We start from the raw sequence: 18,225 nt of genomic DNA on the forward strand, positions 1-18,225 counted from the left end.
TATTCTATTCTCTCGTCTTCTTAATTCGTTTCGACACATTCACTGCACAACTATGCGCGTAAGATGACCGAACTTTCATGTCATTTGGATGTAAAAACAGCATTTCTTCAAATTTTATCATTACTGCCGTGACTAGAATAACGTTATTGCCTCACATACCTGACGAAGCTAATGTGGAATAATATTTCCTTATCAAATGTCGGAAAAGAGCAGTAAATTTCTGTATTTACCTCCTCGTAAAAGCATGGGAACTTGTATTAGGTAGACGGACGTAGTATTGTGTAGCACCACTTTCGCCCTCATGGCGGTGTCAACGTGTTATGACCTAGTCTTCAGAGGATAACAGAAGCTTTGTGGAATAACTGTTGCACATAACCTTATAAAAGTAGAGCCCACCACTCACGGACATTGCGCGGAACTCATTCCTAGCCTCTCTCTCGGCAGCGTCCCAAGCGTGTTCACTAAGAATGAGGTCAACTGACTTTGGAGGCCACACAAGCAGTCTCCAGTCCACTTAGTTTTCACCACACACTTGTAATCCACTTCTAAAATGACCAGGAGATAAATTTACAATCATCTGCGATGTATTATAAGTGAACCAATACACAGTTTTGACTCCTCAGGAATTTTCAAATTAGCACACACACCGCTGCGCAGTGAAAATTCGTTCTGAGAACATCCCTCAGGCTGTGGCTAGGCCACGTCTCCGCAACATCTTCTTTTCTAGAAATTCCAATCCCGGAATATATGCAGGAGAGCTTCTGCGATACTTGGAAAGTAGGCATTAGGTACTAGTGGAAGTTAAGCTGTGAGAGCGGATCGTGAGTCGTGGTTGGTAACTCAGTCGTTAGGGCACCTGGCCAAGAAAGGCAAGGGTCTAAAGCTATAGTCCCGTTTCGTTACACAATTTTGATCTGCGAGGAAGTTTCATCTCAGAGTGCACTCTATTTCGGAGTGAAGATTCATTACTAAACCGTGAGTGTGTCCGTACAATAAATCTACGTCTATACTCCAGAAGTCACATTACTGCGTGATCATTGTACACCGCACTACTTCTCCACTTTCCTTTTTCAGTCGCGAGTGGGCGGTTGGAGGAACGATTGTCAGTAAGCCTCCGTGTGGGCTCGAACATCTATAATTTTATCTTTATGGTCTTCTAGCGATATGTACGTAGGAGGAAGCAATATATTGGCTAACTCTTCTAAAACGGACACACTCAAAACTTAAACAGTAAACCAAAGGATGATGCAGAACGTCTCTCTTGCAGTATCTGCGACTGGAGTTGGTAGATCATCACCGACACGTTTTCGTGCGTAGTAAATGAACCTGTAGCAAAATGCTTAGCTCTTCTTTGAATATTGGTTAATGTATCGTAAGCTAGTGACCATACGTAAAATTTTTGCATGCATCGGCGAACATTCTGCTACACGATGGAGTAACATAGTGTGTCATAGGGAGCAGAGATCTTGGTGTAATCACCTAGTACGATCATGGTACAAGCCTCTATAAAAAGAATCCACAACCTCAAGATGTACTGTTTATCGATGGTGAGGAAGGTTGTTTTAATTGGAAAAGTCTGTGGAACGGCCGCTCCAAAGTTGTATAAGGTTTACTCAGGCAAGCGGGGCTTCCTTCTGGGCGGATTCTTAAACATCTACATGTTCGCGGAAGACAAACGATCCTGCATACATTTCAAACACACCCATTGGTCCGTTGGACAAAAATAACACCCAAACAGTAAAATGACCTCACCTGACTAGCATATCGAAATTGTCAGCCAGTGGGAGACAAAGCACTGCTACTAACACACCACTTTCTGCAGTGAACAACGTAAAAGTATAGAAGGAACAGTTGAAAACTATTCACTTTGAGATAGACATAAAGCGTTGGAGGGACTTGTGCGGACTCTCCTATCCATCAAGATGCTGAGTAACGGAAAACTCCTGGACAAGAGAGCAATGTCTTACCAAATAAGATAACAGATAAATGGCACATCAATTGGAGAGTATACCATCACATAAAATTACAGTAAAAGTGTTGTTAAATGCTGGGACATATTGAATATTGATACCAAAGAACTGTAACTAAATTGGGAAGGTGAAGTCTTCACTGAAGTAAGAAGTATCAATAGCGACTAAATAGTGAACTAGGAAAGGTAGCGGATTTTATTCTGACACTCTTTGTACGAAAACTATCCGATATAATTCCTGCAGGTTTCATCTGTTTTAACATTAGGTACTATATGCCTAACTCTGTCCACTGTTTTAAGTCTCACAACTTTGGGCACATTACTACGATGTACAAAGAACAGGATACGGTTCAGATATTCACTAATCAATTAGTCAATTCACTGTTTCGCCAGTGTGTGTCAATTGCTTCCATTTTCATCCAGGATATAACAGAGAATGTCAATTACTGGTAGTGGAGACGAAAATCTATGAGAAAAATACGAATTTCACACTCTGAAATGTAGATGGCATTTAAGGTTACACAGCAACCTATCATTCACCTCAGCAACGAAGCTGTCTATACGAAATATTAGTGTTGGTATACAGATATTGACAGGTGATCAAAGCACAACCACTTGAGTCACTGAATGTAGGTTCTAACATGAGCTATTGGCTAAACTAATTAGTATACATACAACAGACCCAATATGGGTTATAGGAAGAGTTTCCCAGAACGATAATATATACATTGACGGGAAAAAGATAGCAACACCAGAGAATAATTAATACAGAATAATGAAATTTCAGCTTTCAGGAATACATTTGTGCAGGGAACATGTTTAAGTTATTAACATTGCAAGATCGCATGTGAATATGTGCGCGAGGTAAGCCGTTGCAAACCTGAAATGCTGGTACGCTAATAAACAGAGTAACCGACAGAAAGATGAATGTAAGCATCTACACGTGCATACATTGTGTAGTACGGGTACCAGATGTCAGTTCGTGGGATGGAGTTCCATGCCTATCGCCCATCATGGGGACGGTTAATGCTGTTTGTGGGTAACGCTGGAATTGTCGTCTGATAATGTCTCATATGTGCTTGATTGGAGACAGATCTGGTGATCGTGCAGGCCAAGGAAATATATCGACACTCTGTAGAGCATGTTGGGCCACAACAGAGATATGTGGCTGAGCGTTATCCTGTTGGAAAACATCCCCCAGGATGCTGTTCGTGAATGGTAGCACAACAGGTCTAATTACGAGAGTGCTTTTGCTGTCATATGAAACCGCACCCCAGATCATAAGCCTAAGTGTAGATCCAATGTGTCCAGCACGCAGACAGGTTGGTTGCAGCCCCTCTACCGGTTTTCTTCTAACCACCAATGGCGGTGTTTCGGGGTCAGTCGAATGCACGCTACATGACTTCTGCCTCGGAGCTGTACTTGAACTAACTGATTTGTAACAGTTCGTTGTCTCATTCTGGTGCCAACTGCTGCTCAAATTGCTGCTGCAGCATTACGATGCGCTAGCGCCATATGCTGAACACGATGGTTTTCCCGTTTGGAAGTGTCATGTGGCCGTCCTGAGCCCGGTTTCCTTGCGACCGTACATTCTCGTGGTCACCGTCGCCAGCAGTCATGTACAGCGGCTACATTCCTGTGAAGTCTTTCCGTAATATCGCAATAGGAACATTCAGCTTCTTGTAGCCCTATGACACGACCTCGTCCATACTCAGATGTTGATAATAGTGTCTTTGTCACCTAAAAGGCTTTCATGACTAACATGAACTCCCCACGTCCCATCTGAAAGGTAACTAACGCTGACGACCGTTATATCTAAAGCGAACCTGATTTGCACCTTCATAGTGGCGCTATTAGCGCCACTTTCATGCTGCTGGCGAGAAATATGAATATACAGAATCTTTCAGATGCACAGATGCAGAGACATGCTCACCAACTATCTTTTGTGCCGCACAGCTCTTTCTTGGGGTTCAGTATATTAATGGTATATTCCGTCGGTTGTTGGAGGAATAGAGACATATTAAAAACTGAATACACAGTATTAATGTTCCACACTAACATTTATTTAATATTTCGTTATCTACCGGCTTTCGGCTTCCTGGAGCATCGTCAGGTAACTTAATACTAAACGGATAGTCCAAACAACTTCAGTCAGCGTTCATAGTTGTACAAAGGTTGCTGTTGTACAAAGATATGTGATTTTTACGAATATTGATACAGAACACAAGAGCTATTTAATTCACACAGAGTCTGAACAAATAAATCCTATATTACAATATATTCAAAGATTAAAAGTATGTGTAATGCAAATAAGTTGTACATGTAAGTAATGGCACAAACTACTATGGTATATGGAAGAAAGGAGGGGGAACGGGGAGGGTCAGTACTATACCACTGCTGTACGCTATTTATTTAATTATTTTCAAATTGAAATAGAATAGATAAAAAATAGCATACAGCCATGGTTACAGTCCTGTACACCCTCCTCTCTCGTTTCAGCAACTTGTTCATCACATTCAACAGTTTGTCCACAATACCATCATGTAACGCAGTAGGCTCTGCCATTACTCAGTTGTAAAAGATGTTCGGTTTATACATTCACATATTTTTGATGTTTGAATATAGTGTTATTTAAGATGTATTTGTTCAGAGCGTAATGACACAAATCGACTAACGAGATGAAAATAGTGGTAATTCTGAGATAGATTGTGTATATCAGCTGTGCTGATAGTGTTTCACACACGGACTGTAGTTCAAGGAACTCAGTGATATTGCGGCAGGGAAAGAATTGACTGCAGGAATGAAGTCTGTGTAGACGATGATAGTCTTTGTGATATAGCACCCTTGACACCGCATTAACAATAAGTTTTACTGTGGCTTGAGATCATGGAAGAGAAAGAGGTGTTGTCGCAGCGAATCGAATGGTATTGTTGCACGCCAGTCATCACGGAATTAGTTACAAAATTCAGCTTATTTAAACGCTAAAGAAACACGAAAGTAGTTGTTTTGTTAAAGAGAACTATCGTATAATAAGTATTTATTCAATGGTGAGAAATTTTATTTTAAAAACTTTCGAAATTTGTGCTTGAAGTTTACATTCGTCTCTGCGGCTTTATGAGTATTAGTTCGAGCCTCCAGGCGCTCCGGTTCCGTCTCAATAGGCCACTTTTGCATAGGAATTGTTATTTACTAATATTTTCTCCGCCGAAACTGAGACGACTAAATTAATAAATTCCAGAGTTTGCTACGAGTGTAGATGGCTGAGCATGTCTAACGTGAGAAAGAAACTTGAATAAACTTTTCAGGAAAGCGGCGTGCAACAGCAGCGGTGCGGAGTGCGAAGGCTACAGCTTCGTATCAAGAGCATTCGATCATTACGACTCGAACCTACAGCAAGCAAGTAAACGTATTAAACATAGGCATAGCTGGACTGTCCTGTAAGCTTCGTTCCATATAAAGGCACTCTAAACTAAGAAGAAATTCATCGTTGTGAACCAAATTAACATTTAACTTAACGTTTAAGTAACATCCATTCCAAGGTCAACATTTCAAGTTTAATATTAATGGAAGAAAATTTCAATTTAAATTTCTCCCCCTTTATTTTCTGTCACCATATAAAAAGATTCTCTTTGGGTGTTAAATTATACTTCTGGTTTGTTCGCACAGCTATGAACTCTCACTAAAGTTACCTGACGATCTCCTACGAAGCCAAAAGCCGGTTCGTAACGAACTACTAAGTTAATAATATCGTGGAACATTAATATTGTGTATTCAAGTTTTTAATAAAGAATAATAAATCCTCTTGGCACGTAGAAAAATAAATATAAATGTTTCTGATAAAACAGCGTGAGCAACCTCCCCAAGAACCTAGCAGAATACGAAAAACTGAAAACCTGCAAGACCTGACTCAAAGCCGTCAGATAACTGACGGATCAGATGACGAGGAAACGTACAATGCCATGGGTTGTTGTCAGTGCCCTGCCCATAGGTACCTCCCGCATTTTGGTTGGAGGTTTTAGTGTGTTGCAGAGTTGCTGCCTCAAACTTATTAAGTCCAGCTCTCACCCAGGAAAACTTCTCTGCTGTAATATTTTATATCATTCCACTGTGTGTGTGTGTGTGTGTGTGTGTGTGTGTGTGTGTGTGTGTGCGTGTGCGTGTACGCGTGCGCGCACGCGCTTGAATAGTTCTCAGAGATTGTCACATTGTAAGACTTGTTAAAGTTATACTGCCTTACCATTTTTAATCGCACATATAAAGATTTTAGTACATGTGCTAAAGACCTGGGTGTCAAACGTCCAAACCAATGCGCGATCCTAATCAGTGACAACAGAAATATGTGAGATCCATGTTTGAATCCCTGTGAATATCTCCCGCACAAGAATACCTCCATCACCTGCTTGAATGGAGCCTGCTTAGCTATTGGGATGTCTCACCTATAGTAATTTTCAACAAAAGCGACCTGCACTTCGCTTGTACGAATGTGTACGCCCAGTTATCAATCCAGGCGACCTCTTCCCATGCTTCCATCGTTCAATGTCGCGTTTCCCACTCCAATGCCACGACGTGTACGGAGGCGTATGTGAGCACAGGTGCGCGTGAACGGCGGTGGCTTTTATACGGAATCGAATCGTTGCTGTCCTAGTAAACATTGACAGGGCTGTATGTGACATTTCCAGTGACCGCACGACGTGGGAAGTGCAGCGTCCTATTGTCAGACTACCACGATTTGGCTGCGATAAAATACGTTGTCGTCGGGAAGTTCTGACAGTATCAGGTCTTCATCCTTACCGCGGGAGCTGCATCTTCCCCATTTCATCATGTCTGTTGAAGGCCTTATGTTACCATTTCAAAATTCTCTTAGTGACACGCTGCCTTCAGTTTTAATAATTTAGCCAGATCATTTCAGGGGAATCTTAAGGTAAGTCTGTAGATAGGCCGCGGTCTGTTCCTGGATATTTCATTACAGCTGAATGATATGTCTCTATTGCATTTTTCATCTACTATCCTTAATCTGTCTGCCTCTAAATATCGCCCCATAGTACTTCACATGGGAAGGGTTTGTAGCTTATTTCAGACGAGTTCTGCTGCTGCAGTTCAGGGTTTTAAAGATTGATTTTCATTTTGCGACATGGTCGAACGTGCGACTAAATTTCCTATAGAGATTACTGGTTTGTCGTTGATGTGAGTTTTTGTTTGGAAATTTGTGATAAGTTAATATGAGACCAAATTGCTGATGTCATCGGTCCCTAGGCTTGCACACTACTTAATCTAACTTAAACTAGCCTGCGCTAAGGACAACACACACACCCATAGTTGCTGTTCGTTTGAAATCACTATATTTACAATATCATTATACTGCTCTCGGAATACACGCCGGATGATTACTTTCGTGAAATTCTCACCTCAAAAGACAATATTTTTCAGTTATAATTGATTTTTTACCACAAAATGAGATTATTGAAATACTTGTCAGCCTAGCAGTGAACAAGTGTGTCTTTCGATATTCAGTATACTTCATTTATCTTTTTTTCTAAATAACACGTGCCGTTCCTTTCGTGATGATGCTTGAACACATGTAAGCCACGCATCTGTAGGTACCATTATCGGATTAAAAACGTTTCCCAGTCAAAACCTTCTTTAGATGTGGACGTAGTCAGAGGATGTCAACTTCTTGGAACAAATAAGATATTACAGCGATTTTTAATTCAGATTTCAGCATTTTTCCATTTCCAAAAACAGTTTTTTTTTCACAATTCACGGTTAAAGGCCACAAGTGCTTTCAATTACTACGCAACATGTACCAACACGATACGACATCCCTTATATCTGTACCAGCTCTCTGTCAGCACGAAAAATTTCCTCCCAACCTTCGTCCACTTTTAGGCTACTTATTTTCTTCTCTACACAGGTATGGATTTTCTGGTCTGTGAGCTTTTATCAGCGTTTACTAGCCGCTGTTCTCTCAGTTTTCGTGCTTTCCATAACTTCTGTTGCGAGTGCCACTGCAGTTCGTGTATTGGCAATGCACTTGACACGTGGCGCTGCGGCGAGGGTATTCGTCCTTTTGCAGCGTGTGCTGACATGAACAGCACAGTAGCCGCAGCTTAAGTCGCATTCATCCAGCCATGGCTTGTATCACAGTGAGCTTTCGTCTCACGCAATGGTTTAGTAAATCGTGTCCGTTTTATTTAAAATCTACTTAGCGACAACGTAAATTATACAGAGTGAATGATAAATCCATCGACAAGCTTTTAAAAGTGTCAGTATAGACCAAAACAAGAACAGAAGTTTAGTAAAAATATGTTATAAAATTGACGCCCAAACAGCTATGAGCGCTTATACGTCTTCGCTATTGTGAAACACATCTCTTCTTCTGGTCAAGTTCTCATAGCTCCGTAAGGTATGCATTTTAGAGCCCATTTTTACTGAACATTTTCTTCTTGCTTTGATCCATAGTGCCTCCTTTCAAAAGATGGAAACCAAAGAGACTGTGTTTCACAGTATCGAAGAATCGAAGATGGTGAAGTGTTTATAACGCTTAAGGTATGCTTGTTAGAGCCCATGTTTACTGGACGTTTCTTTCTTGTTTTGATCCAAACTAGTATCTCTGAAAGTTTTTCGTTGGAGTTCCGGTTCACCCTACAAATTATGAATTTACCAGCAATAATATCGTTAAACCTATATCTTCCGATTAGCTGAAGTACCAAATCTGGTAGTAAAATATTCAATCAGTTCATGTTTGATTTCAAACTACCGCAACAGATCCTATGTAACGTCTGTTGGGAGGTATATAAAATACTTAACATCATATGTAAGTATGGTATGCATTCCGTGGTTTAATCTTAATCCAGCTGAAAGCTGTAAAGTGCAGTCTTCCATTTTTATGCTTAAGTGCAATTATGCTCAGGATAACACAAACGTTACGTTTTACAGTGTTCTTGTGTCACTTAAACAACTGACAAATCTTAGAAAAGTTTTACAAACACTTGCTATAGGTGGCGCATTGCATTTTCTAACTTTTGAGGAAAAACTCGCAGCTGATGTCGTATATATGATCAACGATGTATTCATTGCAATTAAAGTCAATTTGCTAACAGCTGAATTGCTCTTTTTTATGTTAATGTCAAACATGTATGGCAGATTTCAGAACAATATCGTCTAATCTTCAAGTACGGGGAGCCTGCAAGGGATTAGTCCCTGCAGGCGCACTACCCTCTGTGCCCTCGGTGGCTCAGATGAATAGAGCGTCTGCCATGTAAGCAGGAGATCCAGGGTTCGCGTCTCGATCGGGGCACACATTTTCACCATGTCCCCAATGAAGTACATCAATGCAGGTTTGCAGCTAGGGTGTCCATTTAATTATCATTTCATTTCTAGCAAAGCTTCGTGGTCATCTACGGTAACTGTTCTTCCAGGAAAAGATACTACCGTCACATATAAAAAATTTGATTCGTAACGGTTGTAACAGAGCTAGGTTTGAATGCGAAATTATAGAACAAGATGCATTGATAAATGGAGCAATATCTGATACTGTGTGGCCGTTTTTTATGCTTCGTGTCATGTTCTCATGCATCATTGAGGACAGAGCAACGAAATTTCCACCCTCTAGCTGACGACGTTGGACAGATATTTCGCGATCGCTACTACTACTGCTACTACTTCAACTAATACTAGCAAAATTCCTGCCATGCCGTCAACAAAACACCTCTAATGTGACATCAGCAATTAATAAAGCAGATATCAGATGCGTGTACAACAGAACTTTGACGCATTTATTATCTTTCGGCAAATACGTGAATAGAAATCCACAGAAATGATTATGTTAAGAGCATGTTTCCTGGACTTTAATCAGTCGTGATCCACAGCGGCCGTGATTGATTACGTGCATGAGGTGTCTTCCTCCAGATGGACTGGTCTGACTGATAATCTGATGGGTCATCTGATGATATTCTCAACTATAGGAGGAAGTTTAGAATTCAAGTTCTTGTGCATATGGAGATTGTTAAAGACAGAGCACAATGGCAGTTAGACGAGTGTGCGAGAATAAACTGACAGTGGACTTGCTGAACTGATCATTCCAGAAAACCTTTTGCTGGCAAGCGATCCTTTATTGTGCAATGTAATCTTTCTTTAGATCTATACACTTCGTACATACATTTTACAGTGAATGTATTTCATATTGGAAATGCGAGCCTGATCGGAACAATACTGATATAGAGCTACATGGTCATCTACAGTAAATGTTCTTTCGGGAACAGATACTACCGTCGCATATAGTTAAAATATGGCTTTCCAGCCATTGACCTTCTTGTGCGAATGCACACACTATGCTTGAACTCGTACGGGACTTGGTAGATTAGTCAGCCACGAGTAATGAGTATGATTGGCATACTTTCTACTGGGCCTAAAGCTATTGTTGCCCACTAATTACTTTAGATGGTCGCGTAAGTGGAAGTCAGCGTGTTTCGGATGCAGTGAATAGGGAATATTCTAACAATTTATGTTTTAAACTCAGTTCTTTGATTTTCATAACACCTTCCTTAAAGAGAGCATTATCCACTTTTCTTTTTTCAATACAGACCTCTTGCCGCGTACATATGCATCCTCTTCGACTGTATGTGCGTAGAATTTCCCATATAGTCTTCCACTCTTTGCAAAGTAATTAATAGCAAAAATACGAATTTTAATATTTTAGATACATAGGACTCCAACCCGCTACATTGATTACAGTTTTGTTTCCAGCGTGAAGCGGTGAGGTGAAACTGGTGCACCAAATAAAGTTATTACTTCCCAAACAGTTCTGATAAACTCCCCACCCACACTTCACAAACCTTTCCCGCAATTACTGACTAAAGCACACTATATCGTATTCTTTCTTCTCATAAATGTATGGCAACAACTTCTTTAAACATTTTAAGCGCTGATGTTTACATTTTTAAGTGCAGTTTCCGGACGTCCTTCACGTGGGACAGCTTCAAGGTATGTACGGTAACATTTTGATGCAGCCCCATTTCGTAAATGGTGAAAATGAAGGAGCAAACTTCTTATGAACATTCACCAATATTTCATAAAATCCCTTTGAATTCTTAACGTAAAAAATGGCTAATTTTTGGAAGTCATCCTTTTTCCACTTTAAACTTGAAAGAAACACGCACAACACGAGTGCTTTAAATGCAGTATACATAAAAGTATTCCGAAGATCTTGTTGACACCTGCTTCACTGTGCAGCAGCTGAGTGGAATAGAATAACTGTAAATCTTAGATAAACTATGCTTTTGGTGATATAAAGTGAAGTAAGTGCGTCAGTAAAATATGTAATATTTAGGTTGCTGTTGCTATTTATTTAGAAAATTTTCTGGGAAAATAAGCTTCTAGCAAATTCATTTTTTGTGTTGATCATTTATCCGTCCTATGTAACATCATCTTATTTTTTTTTTCTTTCCTTTATGAATGTCGGTAGTGTATCTTGGGTTTCATGTTGTTTCAGTTCGAGATAACAGCAACTGTGAGTAAGGCGTTGGACGTGGTCAATGAGTCTCCGAGATCTTCTGGAGGTTGTATGGCTCTTCCAACCGTTAGCAGAAGTGAAAGTCCTCTATCAGGATCATCTCATCCGGGCAGAGCCATGTCTAGGTAATACCCACTATAATTTACCTGTGAAATTAGTTATCCTTTAGTAGTTGTAGTGTAGTATTTTCATATTAAATACGTAAATATAAAAGTAACATGAGCTTTTACAAGAATTTTGATCAGAATCACAGTCTAAATAAACTTACGTACTTTAGTACTGTTTGCGGTCTAATCTTGTATTTTGTGATAGGTATTTCTATTAAGATCGGCAGTCAAGTATTACTTCTTAAAAATTATTTCTCAAATATATGTTTGTAAAATTTACAGGCAACATTTTTAATTTACTTCTACTTTTGCTACAGCAACGGGAAATCTCAGCTTTATTTGAGAAAACTTTGCAAATCTTTTCTTCCAACTAAATCGCGCCGAATATTAAAATTGTTTTCTGCGGAATAATTTCAGGAATTCCTCTTCGTCTTTTGGAGAGGGTCTAGACTCGGAAGCAGCAGGGGATCACGGATATGAGGAAACACTTTCTGTAGAGTCGAGAACTGAACGGACAGAACTGGAATCTAGGCTTCACTACTGGAACAGAGAGCACAACGTATGTGCGAGAGAATACGAAGAAGAAACGGACGAGAGTTCTCGTTGTCCCGATTTTGGCAGCAGGGAAGAGGTAAATGACTTTGGTTCTTCATTTCTCAATTTTGAAAAATAGTTATCGACCTGTAAGGATGATGACGGGACTAGAAGTTAAATACACAGGTAATCAACCGATTGTTATCATCCTAAATGTATTCCGTGACATCTCACTGTTTATAGATATCTTCCGATTTACGAATCCTTCTAGAGCTCCAGAAATCGTGATACAATAATTAAGTAGCTTAAGTTTTGATATCAGAGGCCTCTAAATCGTTATGATATTGAGTTAGCCGTTTAGAATGCCAAAGCTAAATAGTCAATTCACTATATATACTGGGTGATCAAAAGTTAGTATAAATTTGAAAACTTAAAAAATCACGGAATAATGTAGATAGAGAGGTACAAATTGACACTCATGCTTGGAATGACATGGGGCTTTATTAGAACCAAAAAAATACAAAAGTTCAAAAAATCTCCGACAGGTGGCGCTTCATCTGATCAGAATAGCCATAATTAGCATAACGAAGTAAGACAAAGCAAAGACGATGTTCTTTACAGGAAATGCTCAATATGTTCACCATCATTCCTCAACAATAGCTGTAGTCGAGGAATAATGTTGTGAACAGCACTGTAAAGCATGTCCGGAGTTATGGTGAGGCATTGGCGTCGGATGTTGTCTTTCAGCATCCCTAGAGATGTCGATCGATCACGATACACTTGCTACTTCAGGTAACCCCAAAGCCAATAATCGCTCGGACTGAGGTCTGGGGACCTGGGAGGCCAAGCATGACGAAAGTGGCGGCTGAGCACACGATCATCACCAATCGACGCGCGCAAGAGATCTTTCACGCGTCTAGCAATATGGAATGGAGCGCCATCCTGCATAAACATCGTACGTTCCAGCACGTGTTTGTCAGTCAGGCTGGAGATAATGATTTTCTGTAACATATCGGTGTATCTCTCACCCGTCACGGTAGCGGTTACAAAACCAGAATCACTCATTTCATCGAAGAAAAAAGGCCCGATAACGGTAGATATGGTAAATCCAACCCATACCATGAGTTTCTCGTCGTGCAATGGAGTTTCCCAAATTCTGCAGTTGTGGGCGTTGACAGAACCTCGGAGCGTGAAATGATCTTCGTCGGTCCACAACACGTACATCTTTTGAAACGCCCATACCGCAAATGCCTTCCGCTTCACTAAATCGACAGGTAACAGTTCATGATGCCGATGGATTTTATACGGATAGCATCGGAGAGTACGCCTAATTGCCAACCAAGCAGTAGTGTATGGAATGCCGGTGTTACGTGCAACTGCACGAGCGCTGACTTCCCGTGCATAGACGAACCCGCTACAGCCTTCATCTCTTCCTGAACTGTCTCAGCAGCATTACGCCTTGTGCTCGATCGGCCACTACGGGGTCTATCGTCTAAACAACCCACTGCTTCGAACTTCGAAATCATTCTCACCACAGTTTGCATTTGTCAACGGACCTTTACCCGTTCGAATCCCCTTCCTGTGGCGATAGAATCGTAACGCTGAACTAGGACATTCCCCAATCTGATAATACAGCTTCACTAAAAGCGCATTTTCAGGTAACGTCAACATGCTGCGACTGCTGGCGCCTCTGATTCTCTCTCTCTCTTTTTCTTTATTGTGATTTCATTCCCCTGCCCATATGGGCAGGGGAGGGCTGTCAGTTGCACATTCCGCCGCTCTTCAGCCGAGTGACACTACAACTAAAACAAGAATAAAGTGATACATACATAAGGAGATAAAAAAGGGAACATAAAACAGAGTAAGGGGAGAAAATGGAGGTAAAATATACACTGACATGTAGACGTTCATGGGGGACAGTTAAAAAAAAGTCACCAGAAAGTGAAAAACACAGTTGGCGATTCTTAAAACACAGAGAAGACACTGAATGCGCAGGCACAGGATAAAAGTCGGCCACAGTAGTAAAAACACTTCGGAACAACACACTTAAAACCCACTTGGATCACACACGAGGAACTATAAAACCGCCAGGTGGGACCTGCCGAGAGAAAAGGTCAGAGAGTATGGAAAAGGAGGGGAGAGCATGGGGCAGCTGGGGAAGTGGCGGGATGAAGAGAGGAGTGGCATCAGTGGGTTCACGAAGAGGCAGGAGACACGTGGGGTGGGAGAGGAAGAGGGAAGGCAGGGCAGTAGGGAGCACAGAGACACTGGAAGGAGGCACAAGAGATGGAGTGGGAGAAGGAGGGGGAAGCCGGTCATGAGGAGGGAGGGGGAGGAAAGGGATCCCAGAGGAGGAGGCAGGTAGAAGGGGTTAGAGTTGGTAGGAAGGGTAGATGTCAGGGTGAAGCTCATCATCTGGGAGGGGTAGACGGTGGAAGTTGTGTTGGGAAAGGAGATGGAGGGTGTGGAGATGTAGAGAGGGTGGGACACAACGGTAAAGGCGCAGCAACTGGTTGGGGGTGGAGAGGATGGGAGAAACCAGGGGGTCAGGGGGATCAAGGCGGCGGACAATATATAGTGTGCGGATGTTTTCCAGGAAAACGAGAAGGTGGGGGAAGGGGGCGAAGTCGTAGAGGATGTGCATGGGGGATGGAAGGCGGATACGGAAGGCGAGGCGGAGTGGATGGCGTTCGGGATTTGGAGGGCTTTATAGAACCGGGAAGGCGCAGAAATCCAAGCGACGTTGGCAGAACAGAGGATGGGGCGGATCAAGGATTTGTAGGTATGAAGGATGGTGGAAGGATGCAGACCCCATGTCTGGCCGGACAGGAGTTTCAGGAGGTGGAGGTGGTTGTGAGCTTTGTTTTGGATGGTAAGGAGATGGGGAGTCCAGGTGAGGTGGCGGTCGAGTGTGAGGCCAAGGTATTTGAGGGTAGGAGTGAGGTGGATTGGACGGCCATACATGGAGAGGTATAAATCATGGAGGGGGAAGGAGAGGGTGGTGCGAACTATGATGATTGCCTGGGTCTTGGAGGGATTAACACGGAGGAACCACTGGTTGCACCAAGCGGTGAATTGGTCAAGATGGGTTTGGAGGGTACGTTGGGACCGTTGAAGGGTAGAATAAAGGGCTAGGGAGGCAGTGTCATCAGCAAACTGGAGAAGATGAACAGGAGGGGGAGGTTTGGACATATCAGCAGTGTACAGGAGATAGAGGAGAGGGGAAAGGACAGAACCTTGGGGCACGCCGGCAGAAGGGGAGAAAGTATGGGAGTTGGAATTGTGAATAGTCACATAGGAGGGACGATGGGAGAGGAAGGAAGCAACGAGACGGACGAAGTTGATGGGGAGAGCATAGGTCTGAAGTTTGAAGAGGAGCCCGGGATGCCAGACACGGTCATAGGCGTTCTGTAGATCAAGGGAAACAAAGATAGTGGAGTGACGGGAGTTACGTTGGAGGGAAAGAAGATTGGTAAAGTTAAGGAGCTGGTCGTCGGCGGAGAAGGAAGGCCGGAAGCCACATTGGGTAAGAGGAAGGAGACGCTGCTGGTTAAGGTGGCAGTGAATACGGCAAGAGAGGATGGCCTCGAAGACCTTGCTGAACACGGAGGTGAGACAGATTGGACGATAGGAAGAGGTATCAGAGGGGGGTTTATTAGGTTTAGGGAACAGCAGGACACGGGAAGTCTTCCACAGGTCGGGGTAAAATCCAGTGGAGAGGAGGACATTGTACAGGGTAGCAAGGACAGACAGGAAGGACGGTGGGGATTCCTTGAGGTGACGATAGGTGACGTCATCATGACCAGGGGCGGTATTGCGTTTGGAGCGGAGGACAAGTGTGATATCTTGTGCAGTGATGGGAGTGTTTATGTCTGATAGGGGGTAACTGATCCAAGTGCTGGAAGCTAGGGGCGAGCAGGGGGACAGAGGTGTCAGTGTAGTGAAGGACGGTGGGGAAGAGGGAGTAATCAAAATGGGGATCGTCAGGAATGGAGAAGACCTCAGGTAGGTGGGAAGCAAAGTGGTTAGCCTTACTGAGGTTGTCAGGAAAGGGTCGATCGTCATGGAGGATGGGGTAATGCGGGGTGGGATGGCTACCAGTAAGGAGGTGGAAGGCTGACCAGTACTTGTAGGAGTTGACAGGGAGGGCGGAGTTGAGGTGTGTGCATGTCTGGCGCCAGTCCCGGCGTTTCTTTGCTGTAAGGAGGTTCCCGATATGTCGCTGTAATTGCCGGTGGCGGGTGAGAGTATCCCGGTCACGAGTGAAGAGGAAGGAGTGGTACAGCCTGTAGGATTCACACAGAAGAAGGACGGCCTGTGGAGGAAGTGTAGGGCAGTGAGGGTGGATGAGTTTGGTAGGGACATGAGCCTCCACAGCGTCAGTGATGGTCTTCTGAAGGAAGGAAGAGGCATGGGTGATGTCATCAGTGTGGTGAAAGGAGAGGGGGTGGCTTTCGATCTGTAAGGCAATGGGTTTCCAATTGGCACGGTGGTAGTCATGGACACACTTTGGAGGGGCAGCTGGGCGGGTGGCTGCAGTGGCGGGACAGGTAGAGGAGATGGTGAGAAGGACAGGAAGATAGTCACTACCGACAGGATCGAGGACATAAACGGCGATGCGACCAAGGAGGTTGGGGGAAGTGAGGATAACATCAGGGGTGGAGTTACTTTCAGGACGGGTGTGCTGTGGGAGAGGAAGAAGGTCACCATGGAGGGTGGCAAGGAACTGATGCCACCGCCGAAGGGTGGCAGGGTCACGGCTGTGGATGTTGAGGTCAGCGGCGATCACATAGGTGGAGAAGGTACGGTCAACATGGGAAATGAAGTCAAAGGGGAGAGGAGCTGCGGGGCGGATATAGATAGTGGCACAGGTGACGGTGAGGGAGGGAAAAAATAGGCTGAGGAGAAGGTGTTGGGTCGGGTCAGATTCTCTCTCTCATTACAGCTCCTTTTATACACGATTGTCATGCGCAGTCACTGACGTTTTGCTCTCCAGCGCCATCTGTCGGACATTTTTTTGTTCTAATAAAACCTCATGTCATTCAAAGCATGTGTAAATTTTTACCTATCTATCTACATTATTCCGTGGTTTATTAAGTTTTCAAATTTATACTGACCTTTTGATCACCCGGTATTTGACCAGTAATACGACACATGGTGTATGCATTTTCTAAACACTTGATCCTATGGTGATGACCTGATTAAATTAGGACACTGCTAGGTGAGTATATATACTAAAAGTATGTAACCCCGTTCATAAGAACCCGTCCTTCATGTATATACGTTTAGTGAAACTGCTCAGCGTTGCTGGATGGGAGGAATAGATTACGTCTAATCACGTGTATTTATCCTCTGTTTTCTTATTCTTTAGTCTCTAACAACAACACAGACGTAGCAATAAAGTTACCAGAAACACATTTTATCATATGTTGCGTAGAAATCACTAGAACGCAAGCGTAAGGAGGTTATTCCCAGTAAGAACAAGTCTTCTGCTGTTCAAACTGGACTCTGCCGTGTTCTGAGCTAGCCTGTAAGTAATAAGCCGCATGGATTTTTTATCTATGTCTTTAGGGCCAATATAAAATTTTCATTTGTTAATGCAACACTAAAAGAGTAAGTTAATAATAATAAAATACAATTAATTATATTAATATTATTAATAATAAGAAGAATATCCGTCATAGCGTACTAATTTCAAATTCCATATTACCCTAATTAACAAATCTGAAGAAAATTTCTGTCCAACAAGTAAAACTAGTCGAACCTTTTAGCTTTTTGGCTTCTGCAATCAATGATGTCTTCAATTTTATTGTATAACTTAAGTTTTGTGATAACCCGCACGACGCATGAAAGCTACAGAAAATTACATTCCACATAGAACCTTTGGATATTCTCCTCCACTTTGGATCTGGAACGACCCTTATCAGATATATAATTTCTACTTGTCATCCATCGATAGCATATTTTCGTGTCAGTGGTGCACTGGTGCTTCCCATGCATCTCTCCTACTAGAGATCATTTTGTGGTATAAATTCTCGTCACCCGCCAATTTTCATATATATGGCATTTGGATAATAGTCTCCACGACCTTCGCAATTAATTTT

At 42.5% G+C, this 18,225-nt stretch overlaps 1 protein-coding gene across 1 annotated transcript in view; it reads left to right on the plus strand.

The window, feature by feature from the left end:
- The window catches only part of LOC126299213 (uncharacterized), a 99,562-nt gene that overhangs the window by 57,797 nt on the left and 23,540 nt on the right, over positions 1 to 18,225 (plus strand). Inside the window, exons 3-4 of the mRNA XM_049990996.1 lie at positions 11,460 to 11,605; positions 12,005 to 12,218. Coding sequence (XP_049846953.1) covers positions 11,460 to 11,605; positions 12,005 to 12,218 — 360 coding nt within the window. The remainder of the gene's footprint in view (positions 1 to 11,459; positions 11,606 to 12,004; positions 12,219 to 18,225) is intronic.

Source organism: Schistocerca gregaria, chromosome X (genome assembly GCF_023897955.1).
Source record: "Schistocerca gregaria isolate iqSchGreg1 chromosome X, iqSchGreg1.2, whole genome shotgun sequence".
Lineage (NCBI taxonomy): Eukaryota > Metazoa > Arthropoda > Insecta > Orthoptera > Acrididae > Schistocerca > Schistocerca gregaria.